The following is a 16173-nucleotide window of genomic DNA, read 5'->3' as shown; positions in this document are numbered from 1 at the left end:
CAGGGGGCGGGGACAGGGGGCGGGCAGAGACCGGGAGGGGGGACAGGGGGCGGGCAGAGACCGGGAGGGGGGACAGGGGGCGGGCAGAGACCGGGAGGGGGTACAGGGGGCAGGCAGAGACTGGGAGGGGGTACAGGGTGCGGGGACAGGGGGCGGGCAGAGACGGGGAGGGGGTACAGGGGGCGGGGACAGGGGGCGGGCGGAGACGGGGAGGGGGTACAGGGGGCGGGGACAGGGGGCGGGCAGAGACCGGGAGGGGGTACAGGGGGCGGGGACAGGGGGCGGGCAGAGACTGGGAGGGGGTACGGGGGCAGGGGCAGGGGGCGGGCAGAGACCGGGAGGGGGTACAGGGGGCGGGGACAGGGGGCGGGCAGAGACCGGGAGGGGGTACAGGGGGCGGGCAGAGACCGGGAGGGGGTACGGGGGCGGGGGCAGAGACTGGAGAATGCGAGTGCATTGGTTACACTTCACTGAGAACTGAAGCTACTGGCACGGTGAGCTTTGCCTGTTTACACACGGAGATTGATTGATCTCATTGATCGGGTTTGTTGGGGATCAATGTGTTTCACTTGGACTCCGGAGGGGAAAGTTCACATTGTTGGAATGGAGCCCAGATCCTTGGTCTGTTTGCGGACACAGATCTCAGCTCTCCGTACCACATGGAGCTGCCCATCCCAGTCACAAACTGCTCGGGAATTCCCCCTGAACCTCTCTGCCTCGCCCTCCTCCAAAACCTCTCTCTCTCACCAAGCCTTTGGTCCTAATATCACCTTTTCTGGTTCCGTGTCGAACTTTGTCTGATAATCGCTCCTGGCCCTTAGGACGTTTTACTATGTTAATGAAAGAAAGACTTGCGTTTATATAGCGCCTTTCACGACCACCGGATGTCCAAAAGCACTTTACAGCCAATGATGTACTTTTGGAGTGTAGTCACTGTTGTAATGTGGGCAATACGGCAGCCAATTTGCGCACAGCAAGCTCCCACACACAGCAATGTGATAATGACCAGATCATCTGTTTTTGTTTAATTGCATTTATTGGTCACTGATGGCAGTCGGCACTGTCTTCCCCCTGTCTTCCCCCTGTCTCCCCCCTGTCTTCCCCCTGTCTCCCCCCTGTCTCCCACTGTCTCCCCCCTGTCGCCCACTGTCTCCCCCCTGTCGCCCACTGTCTCCCCCCTGTCGCCCACTGTCTCCCCCCTGTCGCCCACTGTCTCCCCCCTGTCGCCCACTGTCTCCCCCCTGTCGCCCACTTTCTCCCCCCTGTCGCCCACTTTCTCCCCCCTGTCGCCCACTGTCTCCCCCCTGTCGCCCACTGTCTCCCCCCTGTCGCCCACTGTCTCCCCCCTGTCGCCCACTGTCTCCCCCCTGTCGCCCACTGTCTCCCCCCTGTCGCCCACTGTCTGCCACCTGTCGCCCACTGTCTCCCCCCTGTCGCCCCCTGTCGCCCCCTGTCGCCCCCTGTCGCCCACTGTCTTCCCCTTGTCGCCCACTGTCTCCCCCCGCCGGGCACTGTCTCCCACTGTCGCCCCCTGTCGGCACTGTGCCACCTATAGCCACTCACCGCTGTGGTCCCGGCAGTGTTGGTAAGTGCCTAGATTTACAGGTGAAGAATTGCCCGTCGGTGAAAGTGGCGATCCGCTGGTGTCCCTGGAACTGTACCCCAATATCTCGCTGTTTTCAGGGGAGGACGGATTAGGGGATAATTTCAGTGAAAAATTTGGAAGAGTTTATAAAAAAACCCTGCTAGATGGGGCAGTATTTGAAAGATCCCCTGGGATTGGCAGCGAGTCAAACATCTCGCTCTGCGCAGTCGACTGGTGATCGGTTCCAATCTCGGCCACCGAACTGGTTAAAAACAGTGAAGGAGGAACGAAGAGGTAAGGACGATTAACCAGCCACGTGCTGTGCTGATTTGCGCAACCTCCTGAGGCCAGGGGCCGGTGAGCAGGGTCTGAGGGGAGTGGAATGGGGCAGCTTCATTGGGGATTGGGAGGGAGCTCGACAATCCACGACCCGACACACCGCCTACACTGTGATGTCCCGTGGTCCCCGTGGACCCGTGGTCCCCGTGGTCCCGTGGTCCCGTGGTCGGTCCCCGTGGTCCCCGTGGTCCCCGTGGTCCCGTGGTCCCGTGGTCCTGCAATGGGCAGCCTGTGAGTCACTCGGTGCTGCCCTAATTAAAACCAGTTCCCTTTCGCTAAACTGCACAGCACTGGCAGTCGCACACAGGAATCACATCAACAGCAGAGTCTGGGATCGAGTGAAGAGAATCGCTTCCATTCTTTTCAAATTATGACCAGGAGCATTTAAAAAGCTTTGTTTTATGAATCAAATCTTGTCCAGAATGAATACATAATTGGGAAGGTGTGTGAGAATTACTGAACTTTCTTCATGTTCTTCCCAAGTTAAAAGTTATGGGGGGGGAGCATTTAAAGTTAGTGCCTCGCCTCTGAGTCAGCAGGTCGTGGGGTCAAATCCCACTCCAGGGACTTGAGCACAAAATTTAGGTTGGTACTCCCAGTGCAGTACTGAGGGAGTGCCGCACTGTTGGAGGGGCAGTACTGAGGGAGTGCCGCACTGTTGGAGGGGCAGTACTGAGGGAGCGCCGCACTGTTGGAGGGGCAGTACTAAGGGAGTGCCGCACTGTTGGAGGGGCAGTACTGAGGGAGTGCCGCACTGTCGGAGGGGCAGTACTGAGGGAGCCGCACTATTGGAGGGGCAGTACTGAGGGAGTGCTGCACTGTCGGAGGGGCAGTACTGAGGGAGCGCTGCACTGTCTGAGGGGCAGTACTGAGGGAGTGCTGCACTGTCTGAGGGGCAGTACTGAGGGAGTGCCGCACTGTCTGAGGGGCAGTGCTGAGGGAGTGCTGCACTGTCGGTGGGGCAGTACTGAGGGAGTGCTGCACTGTCGGAGGGGCAGTACTGAGGGAGTGCTGCACTGTCGGAGGGGCAGTACTGAGGGAGTGCCGCACTGTCGGAGGGGCAGTACTGAGGGAGTGCTGCACTGTCAGAGGTGCCATCTTTCAGATGAGACAATAAACCGAGGTCCCGTCTGCTCTCTCAGGTGGATGTAAAAGATCCCAGGGTACTATTTCGAAGAAGAGCAGGGGAGTTATCCCCGATGTCCTGGGGCCAATATTTATCCCCCAATCAACATCACAAAAACAGATTGTCTGGTCATTATCACATTGCTGAGTATGGGAGCTTGCTGTGCGCAAATTGGCTGCCGCGTTTCCCACATTACAACAGTGACTACACTCCAAAAATACTTCATTTGGCTGTAAAGCACTTTGGAGCGTCCGGTGGTTGTGAAAGGCGCTATATAAATGCAAGTCTTTCTTTCCTCTTGGCCTGCTCTGTGTCTGTCTCCACCATTTTTTAAAACCCAATCCCAAAACCCATCCTTTTTCACCAGCGTTTTGGCCAGCCCTCTCCAGACTCTCGCATAACCCACTTCTGAGTCACTTTTGGCCTCGTCCGCTGCTGTGTAAAGCCACGTGATAATGAGCAGATCAGCGGTTTTCGTGACGTTTAATGTAGTGAAACGGCCCAAGGTGTTTCACAGCAGCGATTATCAAACAAAATTTGACATCGAGCCGCATACGGAGACATTAGGGCAGGAAGAGGTGGGTTTTAAGAAGCGTTTTAAAGGAGGAGAGAGAGGTAGAGAGGCGGGGAGGTTTAGGGAGGGAGTTCCAGAGCTTGGGGCCCAGGCAACAGAAGGCACGGCCACCGATGGTGGGGCGATTATAATCCAGGACACTGCCATTTTGCCCATCGGTGTTTGCTGATCGGGTTGGGCCTGCAATTGGTAAAGATCTCACGGCAAGCCGCCCCAGTAGGTAGGGCCGACCTTTCGGGGTCAAGACGCAGAATGTCTGTTGCAGCACTTTTCCCGATAGTTGTCAAGTTTTATGACTCTTTTTTTTAAAAAAAAGCCTTGGATGGCCTGGTTGATGAGAAGGCCCAGACAAAGGCGACTGAGCCCTGGTGTCCTGTCCTGTGCGGGCGGAGAGCCGGTTATTGCCACACTAAATGGAGTAAAACAGCTGTGTCTGTGTGAACTAACAAATGGGCCCGGGGTGGGGGGAGGGGCAGCGGGGGCGGGGGGGCGGTCAGCGACACAGATGATGAATCATTTCCTGGAGCACTCCTGTTCCACTAAACCTCCGTTTCCCGCCCCCCCCCCCCCCCACACCTTTGAAGACATTGTGTGTCACTAACTTGCTGCCGTCAGGAGTTTTTATGAGCCCTCGTGAGCCTTGAAGATTTAATTCCAAGTTTAACCAGCTGACCTTTGACTAATATATCGAACCGTGTCCACACAAACTGCTTATAGTCTTCCTTAGTTTCGTGGCATCTCAATCAAGTATTGATGCCCCGGGCTCCCCACCTCCCCTCGTGGGGGAGACTAGAACTAGGGGGCACAGGGGGCCGCCCATTTAAAACTGAGATCAGGAGGAATTTCTTCTCTCAGAGGGTTGTAAATCTGTGGAATTCTCTGCTCCAGAGAGCTGTGGAGGCTGGGTCATTGAATATATTTAAGGTGGAGATCGACAGATTTATGGGGAGCGGGTGGGAAGTGGAGCTGAGTCTGTGATCAGATCAGCCATGGTCGTATTAAATGGCGGAGCAGGCTCGAGGGGCCGAATGGCCGACTCCTTTTTCTTATACCCATGGAAGTGGGGTTGCGGCGGGGGAAGGGGGGGGCCGCGGGGCGGGGGGGGGCCGCAGGGTGGGTGGGGGAGGTGCAGGGTGGGGGGCCTGTAGGGGGCCTGGGGGGGAGGGGCGGTGGGAGGCCTGGGGGGGAGGGGAGGTGCAGGGTGGGGGGCCTGTAGGGGGCCTGGGGGGGAGGGGCGGTGGGAGGCCTGGGGGGGAGGGGAGGTGCAGGGTGGGGGGCCTGGGGGGGAGGGGCGGTGGGAGGCCTGGCGGGGGGGGGGGCAGAGTGCAGCCCTGCCTGGGCCGGCCGCAGCGAGGATCCTGTGCCCATGTGGAGCAGAGAGTCACCATGGCGATACCAGGATGATGGGCTTTCGTTACGAGGTAAAACCTGGGCACCATTAGAATGACAACAACAACTTGTATTTATATAGCGCCTTTAACGTAGCAAAACGCCCCATGGCGCTTCACAGGAGTGTTATGAGATAAAGAAGAAATTAGCCCAGGTGACCAAAATAAACTTGATGCATAAATACTCGCAGCGAGTTTGTCCTGTGACTGTCGGTGGGGAATCACTTCTCTAGTTCTACCTGTGCTCACTGCCCCATGTCCTGACTCGCACCAAGTCCCACTCACCCATCACCCCCTGTGCTCACTGCCCCATGTCCTGACTCGCACCAAGTCCCACTCACCCATCACCCCCTGTGCTCACTGCCCCATGTCCTTACTCACACCCAGTCCCATTCACCCATCACCCCCTGTGCTCACTGCCCCATGTCCTGACTCACACCAAGTCCCACTCACCCATCACCCCCTGTGCTCACTGCCCCATGTCCTGACTCGCACCAAGTCCCACTCACCCATCACCCCCTGTGCTCACTGCCCCATGTCCTGACTCGCACCAAGTCCCACTCACCCATCACCCCCTGTGCTCACTGCCCCGTGTCCTAACTCGCACCCAGTCCCACTCACCCATCACTCTGTGCTCGCTGCCCCATGTCCTGACTCGCACCCAGTCCCGCTCACCCATCACCCCCTGTGCTCACTGCCCCGTGTCCTGACTCGCACCCAGTCCCGCTCACCCATCACCCCCTGTGCTCACTGCCCCGTGTCCTAACTCACACCCAGTCCCACTCACCCATCACCCCCTGTGCTCGCTGCCCCGTGTCCTGACTCGCACCCAGTCCCACTCACCCATCACCCCCTGTGCTCACTGCCCCATGTCCTAACTCGCACCCAGTCCCGCTCACCCGTCACCCCCTGTGCTCACTGCCCCGTGTCCTAACTCGCACAGAGTCCCGCTCACCCATCACTCTCTCTGCTCGCTGCCCCGTGTCCTAACTCGCACCCAGTCCCACTCACCCATCACCCCCTGTGCTCACTGCCCCATGTCCTAACTCGCACCCAGTCCCGCTCACCCATCACCCCCTGTGCTCACTGCCCCGTGTCCTAACTCGCACAGAGTCCCGCTCATCCATCACTCTCTGTGCTCGCTGCCCTGTGTCCTAACTCACACCCAGTCCCACTCACCCATCACCCCCTGTGCTCGCTGCCCCGTGTCCTAACTCGCACCCAGTCCCGCTCACCCATCACCCCCTGTGCTCACTGCCCCGTGTCCTAATTCGCACCAAATCCCACTCACCCATCACCCCCTGTGCTCACTGCCCCGTGTCCTAACTCGCACCGAGTCCCGCTCACTCATCACCCCCTGTGCTCGCTGACCTATATTGGCTCCCGGTTAAGCAACCCCTCGATTTCAAAATGCTCATCCTTGTTTTCAAATCCCTCCATGACCCTCGCCCCTCCCTATCTCTGTAATCTCCTCCAGCCCCACAACCCTCGAGATGTCTGCGCTCCTCTAATTCTGCCCTCCTGAGTATCCCTGATTATAATCGCTCCACCATCGGTGGCCGTGCCTTCTGTTGCCTGGGCCCCAAGCTCTGGAACTCCCTCCTCAACCTCTCCGCCTCTCTACCTCTCTTTCCTCCTTCAAGCCGCTCCTTAAACCTACCTCCGTGACCAAGCTTTTGGTCATCAGCCCTAATTTGTACTTATTCTGCTCAGTGTCAAAATCTTGTCTCAATACTCCTGTGAAGCGGCTTGGGACGTTTCACTACGTTAAAGGTGCTATATAAATACAAGTTGTTGCTGTATATTACACAGCTCGCTGCTGAAGCCCCTTTTCCAGATCCCAGTTGTGAATTTAGACAAAATGCAGTGCACACTGCCATCAACTGACCACTCCTGGTATTGCAGTAGGTTCACAAATTGTAAACGCCATTGAGTCTTGCAGACTGCTTGGGTTTTGTGGAAAGATTGGCCACTCACGACCCTCAGTGCGACCTTTGTGGATGGGAGAGTTGTCTGCAGGCTATCAAAATCAGGAGGTCACATACTGGAAAATAAGAATCTGAATGGTGAGGGACAAAGGGATCTCGGATACAAATACACAAATCTCTGAACGTTACGACACGGGTTAGCAAGGCCGTAAATAGCAAACCAAACACTAGGGTTTATTTCTAGAGCGATAGAATTGAAAAGTAGGGAAGTTATGCTAAACCTGTATCGAACCTTGGTTAGACCACACGGAGCACTGCGTACAGTTCTGGTCACCATATTATAAAAAGGACATAGAGGCACTGGAGAGGGCGCAGTGAAGGTTTACAAGGATGGTACGAGAAATGCGAGGGTTTACATATCAGGAAAGGATGAACAGGCTGGGTCTCTTTTCTCTTTAGGGGTGACCTAATCGAAGTCTTTAAAATGATGAAAGATTTTGATAGAGTGGATACAGAGAGAGTGTTTCCACTTGTGGGGAAGAGCATAACTAGAGGCCATCAATATAAGATAGTCACCAAGAAATCCAATGGGGAATTCAGGAGAAACTTCTGAGCGGTGAGAATGTGGAACTCGCTGCCACAGGGAGAGGTTGAGGCAAATAGTATCGATGCATTTAAGAGGAGGTTGGACAAGCTTATGGGGGAGAAGAGAATAGAGGATTATGGTGATAGATTTAGATGAGGAAAGATGGGAGGAGGCTCGAGTGGGGCATAAACACCGGCATGGACTGGTTGGGCCGAATGGCCTGTTTCTGGGCCGTATATCCCGTGTAATCCGATGTATCTAACTTAGTATCAACTAGAAGAAGCAATCTTTGATTCGTGCAATATCTGGAGAATCCAGCAGATTCCAACTTCACGTCCTTTCCCTTGTCAAAGACGCCCTGCTGCACAAAGTGTGTTTTTTAATAAGCGCGAGGAGTTACCTTCGACTGCCTCCGAGCTGTGACAGATTTTTGTGAACCGTGGCTGTTGGAAGCATCGTTCCCTCAACGCTCTCTCCCTTTGTTTCAGGAACGGGCGGAATTTGAAGAATTGAATCCTTCCTTGTGATTGGTGCTGAGTGGGCACCGCCCGCATTGCCGATGGAGAACGAACAGATTCCCACCACCAGCTGTGGCAGCAGCTCCGTCCGCCAACAGGTCCCCCAGATATCCGTCTACAGCGGCATCCCTGACCGCCAGACCGTGCAGGTAGGGGCCCGCGCGGGTTAGTGCGCGCAACATGGCGCGGGTTAGTGCACGCAACATGGCGCGGGTTAGTGCAGCGCGGGTTAGTGCGCGCAACACGGCGCGGGTTAGTGCAGCGCGGGTTAGTGCACGCAACACGGCGCGGGTTAGTGCACGCAACACGGCGCGGGTTAGTGCACGCAACATGGCGCGGGTTAGTGCACGCAACATGGCGCGGGTTAGTGCACGCAACATGGCGCGGGTTAGTGCAGCGCGGGTTAGTGCACGCAACACGGCGCGGGTTAGTGCACGCAACACGGCGCGGGTTAGTGCACGCAACACGGCGCGGGTTAGTGCAGCGCGGGTTAGTGCGCGCAACACGGCGCGGGTTAGTGCAGCGCGGGTTAGTGCGCGCAACACGGCGCGGGTTAGTGCAGCGCGGGTTAGTGCGCGCAACACGGCGCGGGTTAGTGCAGCGCGGGTTAGTGCACGCAACACGGCGCGGGTTAGTGCAGCGCGGGTTAGTGCAGCGCGGGTTAGTGCGCGCAACACGGCGCGGGTTAGTGCAGCGCGGGTTAGTGCAGCGCGGGTTAGTGCGCGCAACACGGCGCGGGTTAGTGCAGCGCGGGTTAGTGCACGCAACACGGCGCGGGTTAGTGCACGCAACACGGCGCGGGTTAGTGCAGCGCGGGTTAGTGCACGCAACACGGCGCGGGTTAGTGCAGCGCGGGTTAGTGCGCGCAACACGGCGCGGGTTAGTGCAGCGCGGGTTAGTGCGCGCAACACGGCGCGGGTTAGTGCAGCGCGGGTTAGTGCACGCAACACGGCGCGGGTTAGTGCAGCGCGGGTTAGTGCAGCGCGGGTTAGTGCGCGCAACACGGCGCGGGTTAGTGCAGCGCGGGTTAGTGCACGCAACACGGCGCGGGTTAGTGCACGCAACACGGCGCGGGTTAGTGCACGCAACATGGCGCGGGTTAGTGCACGCAACACGGCGCGGGTTAGTGCACGCAACACGGCGCGGGTTAGTGCAGCGCGGGTTAGTGCACGCAACACGGCGCGGGTTAGTGCAGCGCGGGTTAGTGCGCGCAACACGGCGCGGGTTAGTGCAGCGCGGGTTAGTGCAGCGCGGGTTAGTGCGCGCAACACGGCGCGGGTTAGTGCAGCGCGGGTTAGTGCACGCAACACGGCGCGGGTTAGTGCACGCAACACGGCGCGGGTTAGTGCACGCAACATGGCGCGGGTTAGTGCACGCAACATGGCGCGGGTTAGTGCAGCGCGGGTTAGTGCACGCAACACGGCGCGGGTTAGTGCACGCAACACGGCGCGGGTTAGTGCACGCAACACGGCGCGGGTTAGTGCACGCAACATGGCGCGGGTTAGTGCACGCAACACGGCGCGGGTTAGTGCACGCAACACGGCGCGGGTTAGTGCACGCAACACGGCGCGGGTTAGTGCACGCAACATGGCGCGGGTTAGTGCACGCAACATGGCGCGGGTTAGTGCAGCGCGGGTTAGTGCGCGCAACACGGCGCGGGTTAGTGCAGCGCGGGTTAGTGCACGCAACACGGCGCGGGTTAGTGCACGCAACACGGCGCGGGTTAGTGCACGCAACACGGCGCGGGTTAGTGCAGCGCGGGTTAGTGCACGCAACACGGCGCGGGTTAGTGCAGCGCGGGTTAGTGCACGCAACACGGCGCGGGTTAGTGCAGCGCGGGTTAGTGCGCAAAACACGGCGCGGGTTAGTGCACGCAACACGGCGCGGGTTAGTGCAGCGCGGGTTAGTGCGCAAAACACGGCGCGGGTTAGTGCACGCAACACGGCGCGGGTTAGTGCAGCGCGGGTTAGTGCGCGCAACACGGCGCGGGTTAGTGCAGCGCGGGTTAGTGCAGCGCGGGTTAGTGCGCGCAACACGGCGCGGGTTAGTGCAGCGCGGGTTAGTGCACGCAACACGGCGCGGGTTAGTGCACGCAACACGGCGCGGGTTAGTGCACGCAACATGGCGCGGGTTAGTGCACGCAACATGGCGCGGGTTAGTGCAGCGCGGGTTAGTGCACGCAACACGGCGCGGGTTAGTGCACGCAACACGGCGCGGGTTAGTGCACGCAACACGGCGCGGGTTAGTGCACGCAACACGGCGCGGGTTAGTGCACGCAACACGGCGCGGGTTAGTGCACGCAACACGGCGCGGGTTAGTGCACGCAACATGGCGCGGGTTAGTGCACGCAACATGGCGCGGGTTAGTGCACGCAACATGGCGCGGGTTAGTGCACGCAACATGGCGCGGGTTAGTGCACGCAACATGGCGCGGGTTAGTGCAGCGCGGGTTAGTGCGCGCAACACGGCGCGGGTTAGTGCAGCGCGGGTTAGTGCACGCAACGCGACGTGCTCTGACAGGCTCGTTCAATATCGAGCTGTTGATGTACGAATGTTGTAGAGAGACGTAAACTTGTGTGCATAAGAATCGGCTGAAGGACGCTGCATTGACCGGACATGACCAAATAAAACAACGCCAGTTCCAGTTTGATGAGAACAGTATATATATTTTAAAATAGAAGCTTTTGTTTTAAGTTTGAGGAGAGAGAAACCTATAAGAATTGAGCACATGCTTATGTTCAAAACAGCTGGCAAAACTCCGCTTGTAAATTGCGTTATACTCTGAAGAAATTATATTCAGCTTTTCGATTGTTTTTCGTGTTAAAGTAGAAAAATAAAGTGATTAATAACCATAAGACTGAGCTCAATAATCATCATCAGAGGCGGTCCCTCGAGGCGAGGATGACTTGCTTCCACATCAAAAAAGGGATGAGTTCACAGGTGTTTCAATGAAGGACCTAATATTCCGGATCCCGAACTACATCCTGAAGGGTGGAAGATGCCTGTGGGTGGATTTTTTTAACGTGGGGTGACCGTTGCACACCAGCCACCACACGGGCTTGACAGAGCAAGGTCCTGGTCCAGTGGCAAGGGTTAACCAGGACGACTGGAGACCAGCTCTGCTGCACGGACCTAGTGCACACACATCTCGCAGTGTGGGCTGGGCCCGTGCTGCCCCTGGGCCCTCGCCCCTCCTGGGCCCCGATCACGTCCCTCTACAATCTCTCGCCGCTCCTTCGCCCCGACCTCGCCGCTCCTGCTGTACCTTCCCACGCTCCAATCACTGACTGGACCTTGGTGACGTCACTCTTCACTACTGTCGCCCTCCTGTGCCAGCTCGCGCTGTACCTTGCCACGGTATGCCGCCACACTGTCCATGGCGGTCGCTCGTTGCTCCTTTTACGACTCAAATGACCAACAGAAGATTGTTTAAAGCAACAGCAGTCCCTTCGCACGTTATTGGTTGGCTCGCGTGGGCCTGGGGATTCCTGGGGAGGGGGTCCCAGCTACTTTGGAGACAGAAGCATCACGAAGGCTGTTGCACAGGTTGCCCTCAGTGAGGGCCTCCAGGGGCACAGCACTCCCCTGATCACAGAAGCTGACGGGGGGGGGGGGGGAGATGGAGAGGGGCCGGAGGAGGTGTGGAGCGTAACCCTAACCGGCACACACCCGTTGGACCGAATGGCCTGTTCCTGTGCCGTACAGTCGATGTCCCACCTTTCTAACTGTTGCACTGCTATCACTGCCGACATGGAGGGAATTCCCCAAGCAATGTCACTTTTGGGCTGTTGCTGTACAACTTGCATTTATATAGCGCCTTTAACGCAGTAAAACATCCCAAGGCGCTTCACAGGAGGGATTATCAAACAGAATGACACCGAGCCACAGAAGGAGATAGATGACCAGAAGCTTGGTCTAACAGGTAGGGTTTAAGGAGAGTTTTAAGACTCACCTTTTGAGGAGAGAGAGGCAGCGAGGTTCAGGGAGGGAGTTCCAGAGCTGAGAGCCTTGGCCGTTGAAGGCACAGCCGCCAATGGTGGGGCGATGGAGAGAGGGGATGTGTAAAAGGGCAGAATTGGGTGTTATATGGAGGACTGTGCTGGTGATCAGAACCTTGCTGTTTACAGAGCGCTTTACCCTGTCCGACCCGTGCTCGGAACGGTGAGCTGCCATGTCGGGGCGGGCCCGGATAATATCCTGCAGCAAATACAAATCTCTGCAGATAACTGTGTCGGGATGTTGAGTGCAGGCGCTTGCAATCACCCTGCATTATCTTTCCCACCACAAGAGGGTGGTATTGCTCCATCTGGCATTGTCTGGGGAGGAGGAGATCGCTGGAAATCACGGCACAGATTTGGGGCTGGTAAATAAACATGGCGAGTGTCACCGTTTGTTTAGCTCTGTGTGCATGGTGACAAACCCCTGCGCCCAGCTTTAAGTTCTGTTACGAACATGAATGGGCGGAATCAGGACATTAACGAAATGGAAGTATTGGCGGAGTTCAGCATCACGTCGATTTCCTAGCCGGCGATTTCTGGCAGGTTCCTCATTTTTTTTATGATTCATTCCTGGGATGTGGGCGTCGCTGGCAAGGCCAGCATTTATTGCCCATCCCTAATTGCCCCTTGAGAAGGTGGTGGTGAGCCGCCTTCTTGAACCGCTGCAGTCCGTGTGGTGAAGGTGCTCCCACAGTGCTGTTAGGGAGGTAGTTACAGGATTGTGACCCAGCGACGATGAAGGAACGGCCGATATATTCCCAAGTCAGGATGGTGTGTGACTGGGAGGGGAACGTGGAGGTGGTGGTGTTCCTGTGCGCCTGCTGCCCTTGTCCTTCTAGGTGGTAGAGGTCGCGGGTTTGGGAGGTGCTGCCGGAGAAGCCTTGGCGAGTTGCTGCAGTGCATCTTGTAGATGGTGCACACTGCAGCCAGGGGGCGCCGGTGGTGGAGGGAGTGAGTGTTGAAGGTGGTGGATGGGGAGCCAATCAAGCGGCTGCTTTGTCCTGGATGGTGTCGAGCTTCTCGAGTGTTGGAGCTGCACTTATCCAGGCAAGTGGAGAGTGTTCCATCACACTCCTGACTTGTTTGTTGCAGATGGTGGAAAGGCTTTGGGGAGTCAGGAAGTGAGACACTTGCCGCAGAATACCCAGCCCCTGACCCGCTCTTGTAGCCACAGTATTTATGTGGCTGGTCCAGTTAAGCCTCTTTGTGATGGTTATAAATGCGAACCATGACCTCGAGCTAGACAGTGGAGGCAGGCTTTCTGCACTGAGGCACTGTGGGACAGAGCGTCCCTGGGGAACAAGCCTGCATCAGTGTTCAGTGCTAGAGAAGGTGAGCTCACGCCCTGGGCAGTCAGGTGGCGATGGAGGACAGTATCCCGGCCTCTCATTCCTGGCCATATTTCACATTTTGATGAAGACAAGGATCCCATCAAAGACAAATTTCTCCAAACCCTCAGCATGAACCTAGTTTGGGATTTGAGTCACACTGACTGTGGGGCAGTGACTGTGGGGCACTGACTGTGGGGGGCACGGACTGTGGGGCACTGACTGTGGGGGGCACGGACTGTGGGGCACGGACTGTGGGGCACGGACTGTGGGGCACCGACTGTGGGGCAGTGACTGTGGGGCACCAACTGTGGGGCAGTGACTGTGGGGCACCGACTGTGGGGCAGTGACTGTGGGACACTGACTGTGGGGCAGTGACTGTGGGGCAGTGACTGTGGGACACTGACTGTGGGACACTGACTGTGGGGCAGTGACTGTGGGGCAGTGACTGTGGGACACTGACTGTGGGACACTGACTGTGGGGCAGTGACTGTGGGGCAGTGACTGTGGGGCACCAACTGTGGGGCAGCGACTGTGGGGCAGTGACAGTGGGACTGTGGGGCACTGACTGTGGGGGGCACGGACTGTGGGGCAGTGACTGTGGGACTGTGGGGCACTGACTGTGGGGTACTGACTGTGGGGCACCGACTGTGGGGCATTGCCTGACTGAAGCAGGGGAGGTGTGGTCAGCATTGAGTTTATCGAGAGTGGGAATGGCCTGTTCCTGACCAGAAGTGTGGTGAGTCTAAGGGCCGTTTGCTGAACACTGGGAAATCACTGCCATGAAAGATGTGTGTGAGCAGGTCAGGCCCCGCTGTGTACACCACACCACTCTGTTTGGTGTATATTACCGACCTGGACAGGGTACACACGGCATCATTTCCCAGTTGCAGATTGCACCAAACGAGGAAATGTTGTGAACCGTGAGGCAATAGTAACGGACTTCAGGAGGACAGAGACCAACCTGGTGAAACATGGGCCGATGAAATTTAAAGCAGAGAAGTGTGAAGTGATTCATTTTGGTGGGATAAATGAGGAGAGTCAAATTAAACAAAATGGTGCAGTGTTCACGGGGGTGTCCCGGGTCGGCGCAATCGTGGCAATCCCAGCGTGGTCCGGGGCCACCATCGCACGGCGTTCTGTCCGCTGGCCCGGTCCCACGCTGCCCTGGGAGCCCAGCGGAGGCCATCAGAGACCGCGCGGAGCGCAGTGGCCCGCCCCTTTAACCATAACGTTTCTCGCATCGCCCCAGTTACCACCCCAGTTTATCGCCCCGTTTATCGCCCTGGTTACCGCCCTGGCACCGCCCCGGTTACTGTCGCCACAGGAAGTGGGCACCGGACATTTCGCTCCACTTCCTGTCAACAACAACAACTTGAATTTATATAGCGCCTTTAACGTAGTGAAACGCCCCAAGGTGCTTCACAGGCGTATTATGAGAGGAAAGATTTGATGCCATATTTACGAAAGGATCATCATCATAGGCAGGCCCTCGGAATCGAGGAAGACTTGCTTCCACTCCTGAAGTGAGGTCTCAGGTGGCTGAACAGTCCAATACGGCAATTACAGTCTCTGTCACAGGTGGGACAGACAGTGGTTGATGGAAAGGGAGGGTGGGACTGGTTTGCCGCACGCTCCTTCTGCTGCCTGCGCTTGGTTTCTGCATGCTCTCGGCGACGAGACTCTCAACTTAGTGCGGTCTATGGCCAGGGACTCCCAGGTGTCGGTGGGGATGTTGCACTTTATCAGGGAGGCTTTGAGGGTGTCCTTGTAATGTTTCCTCTGCCTACTTTTGCTCGTTTGCTGTGAAGGATTCCGAGTAGAGCACTTGCTTTGGGAGTCTCGTGTCTGTTGTGCGTGTCCGTGCCGTGGATACCATATTTACGAAAGGATATACTTGCTTTGGAGGCAGTTCAGAGAAGGTTCACTCGGTTGATTCCGGGGATGAGGGGGTTGACTTATGAGGAAAGGTTGAGTAGGTTGGGCCTTTACTCATTGGAATTCAGAAGAATGAGAGGTGATCTTATCGAAGCGTCTAAGATTATGAGGGGGCTTGACAAGGTGGATGCAGTAAGGATATTTCCACTGATGGGGGAGACTAGAACTAGGGGGCATGATCTTAGAATAAGGGGCCGCCCATTTAAAACTGAGATGAGAAGAAATTTCTTCTCTGGGAGGTTGTAAATCTGTGGAATTCGCTGCCTCAGAGAGCTGTGGAAGCCGGGACATTGAATAAATTTAAGACAGAAATAGACAGTGTCTTAACCGATAAGGGATAAGGGGACGGGCAGGGAAGTGGAGCTGAGTCCATGATCGGATCAGCCATGATCGTATTAAATGGCGGAGCAGGCTCGAGGGGCCGAATGGCCGACTCCTGCTCCTATTTCTTGTGTTCGTAAGTACTAAGTAGAAATTAGGGCAGGTGACCAAAAGCTTGGTCAAAGAGGTAGATTTTAAGGAGAGTCTTGGAGGAGGAAGGAGAGGTTTAGGGAGGGAGTTCCAGAGCTTAGGACCTAGGCAACAGAAGGCACGGCCACCGATGGTGGAGCGATTATAATCAGGGATGCTCCAGAGGGTAGAATTGTGGGGCTGGAGGAGATTACAGAGATAGGGAGGGGCGAGGGCCATGAAGAGATTTGAAAATAAGGATAAGAATTTTGAAATCGAGGCGTTGCTTCACTGGGAGCCAATGTAGGTCAGCGGGCACAGGGGGTGATGGGTGAGTGGGACTGGGTGTGAGTTAGGACACGGGGCAGTGAGCACAGGGGGTGATGGGTGAGTGGGACTGGGTGTGAGTTAGGACA

At 56.8% G+C, this 16173-nt stretch overlaps 1 protein-coding gene across 6 annotated transcripts in view; it reads left to right on the top strand.

Annotated features, from left to right (window-relative positions):
- The window catches only part of LOC139228989 (polyhomeotic-like protein 2), a 271331-nt gene that overhangs the window by 116246 nt on the left and 138912 nt on the right, over positions 1-16173 (top strand). For all 6 annotated transcript variants that reach the window (XM_070860640.1, XM_070860641.1, XM_070860644.1 and 3 more), the window contains exon 3: positions 8015-8193. In XM_070860640.1, coding sequence (XP_070716741.1) covers positions 8086-8193 — 108 coding nt within the window. In that variant the 5' untranslated portion in view covers positions 8015-8085. The remainder of the gene's footprint in view (positions 1-8014; positions 8194-16173) is intronic.

Source organism: Pristiophorus japonicus, chromosome 18 (assembly GCF_044704955.1).
Source record: "Pristiophorus japonicus isolate sPriJap1 chromosome 18, sPriJap1.hap1, whole genome shotgun sequence".
In the NCBI taxonomy this organism is placed as follows: Eukaryota; Metazoa; Chordata; class Chondrichthyes; family Pristiophoridae; genus Pristiophorus; species Pristiophorus japonicus.
The sequence above is the reverse complement of the archived record's forward strand: the minus strand, read 5'-3'. Positions and strand labels throughout refer to the sequence as shown.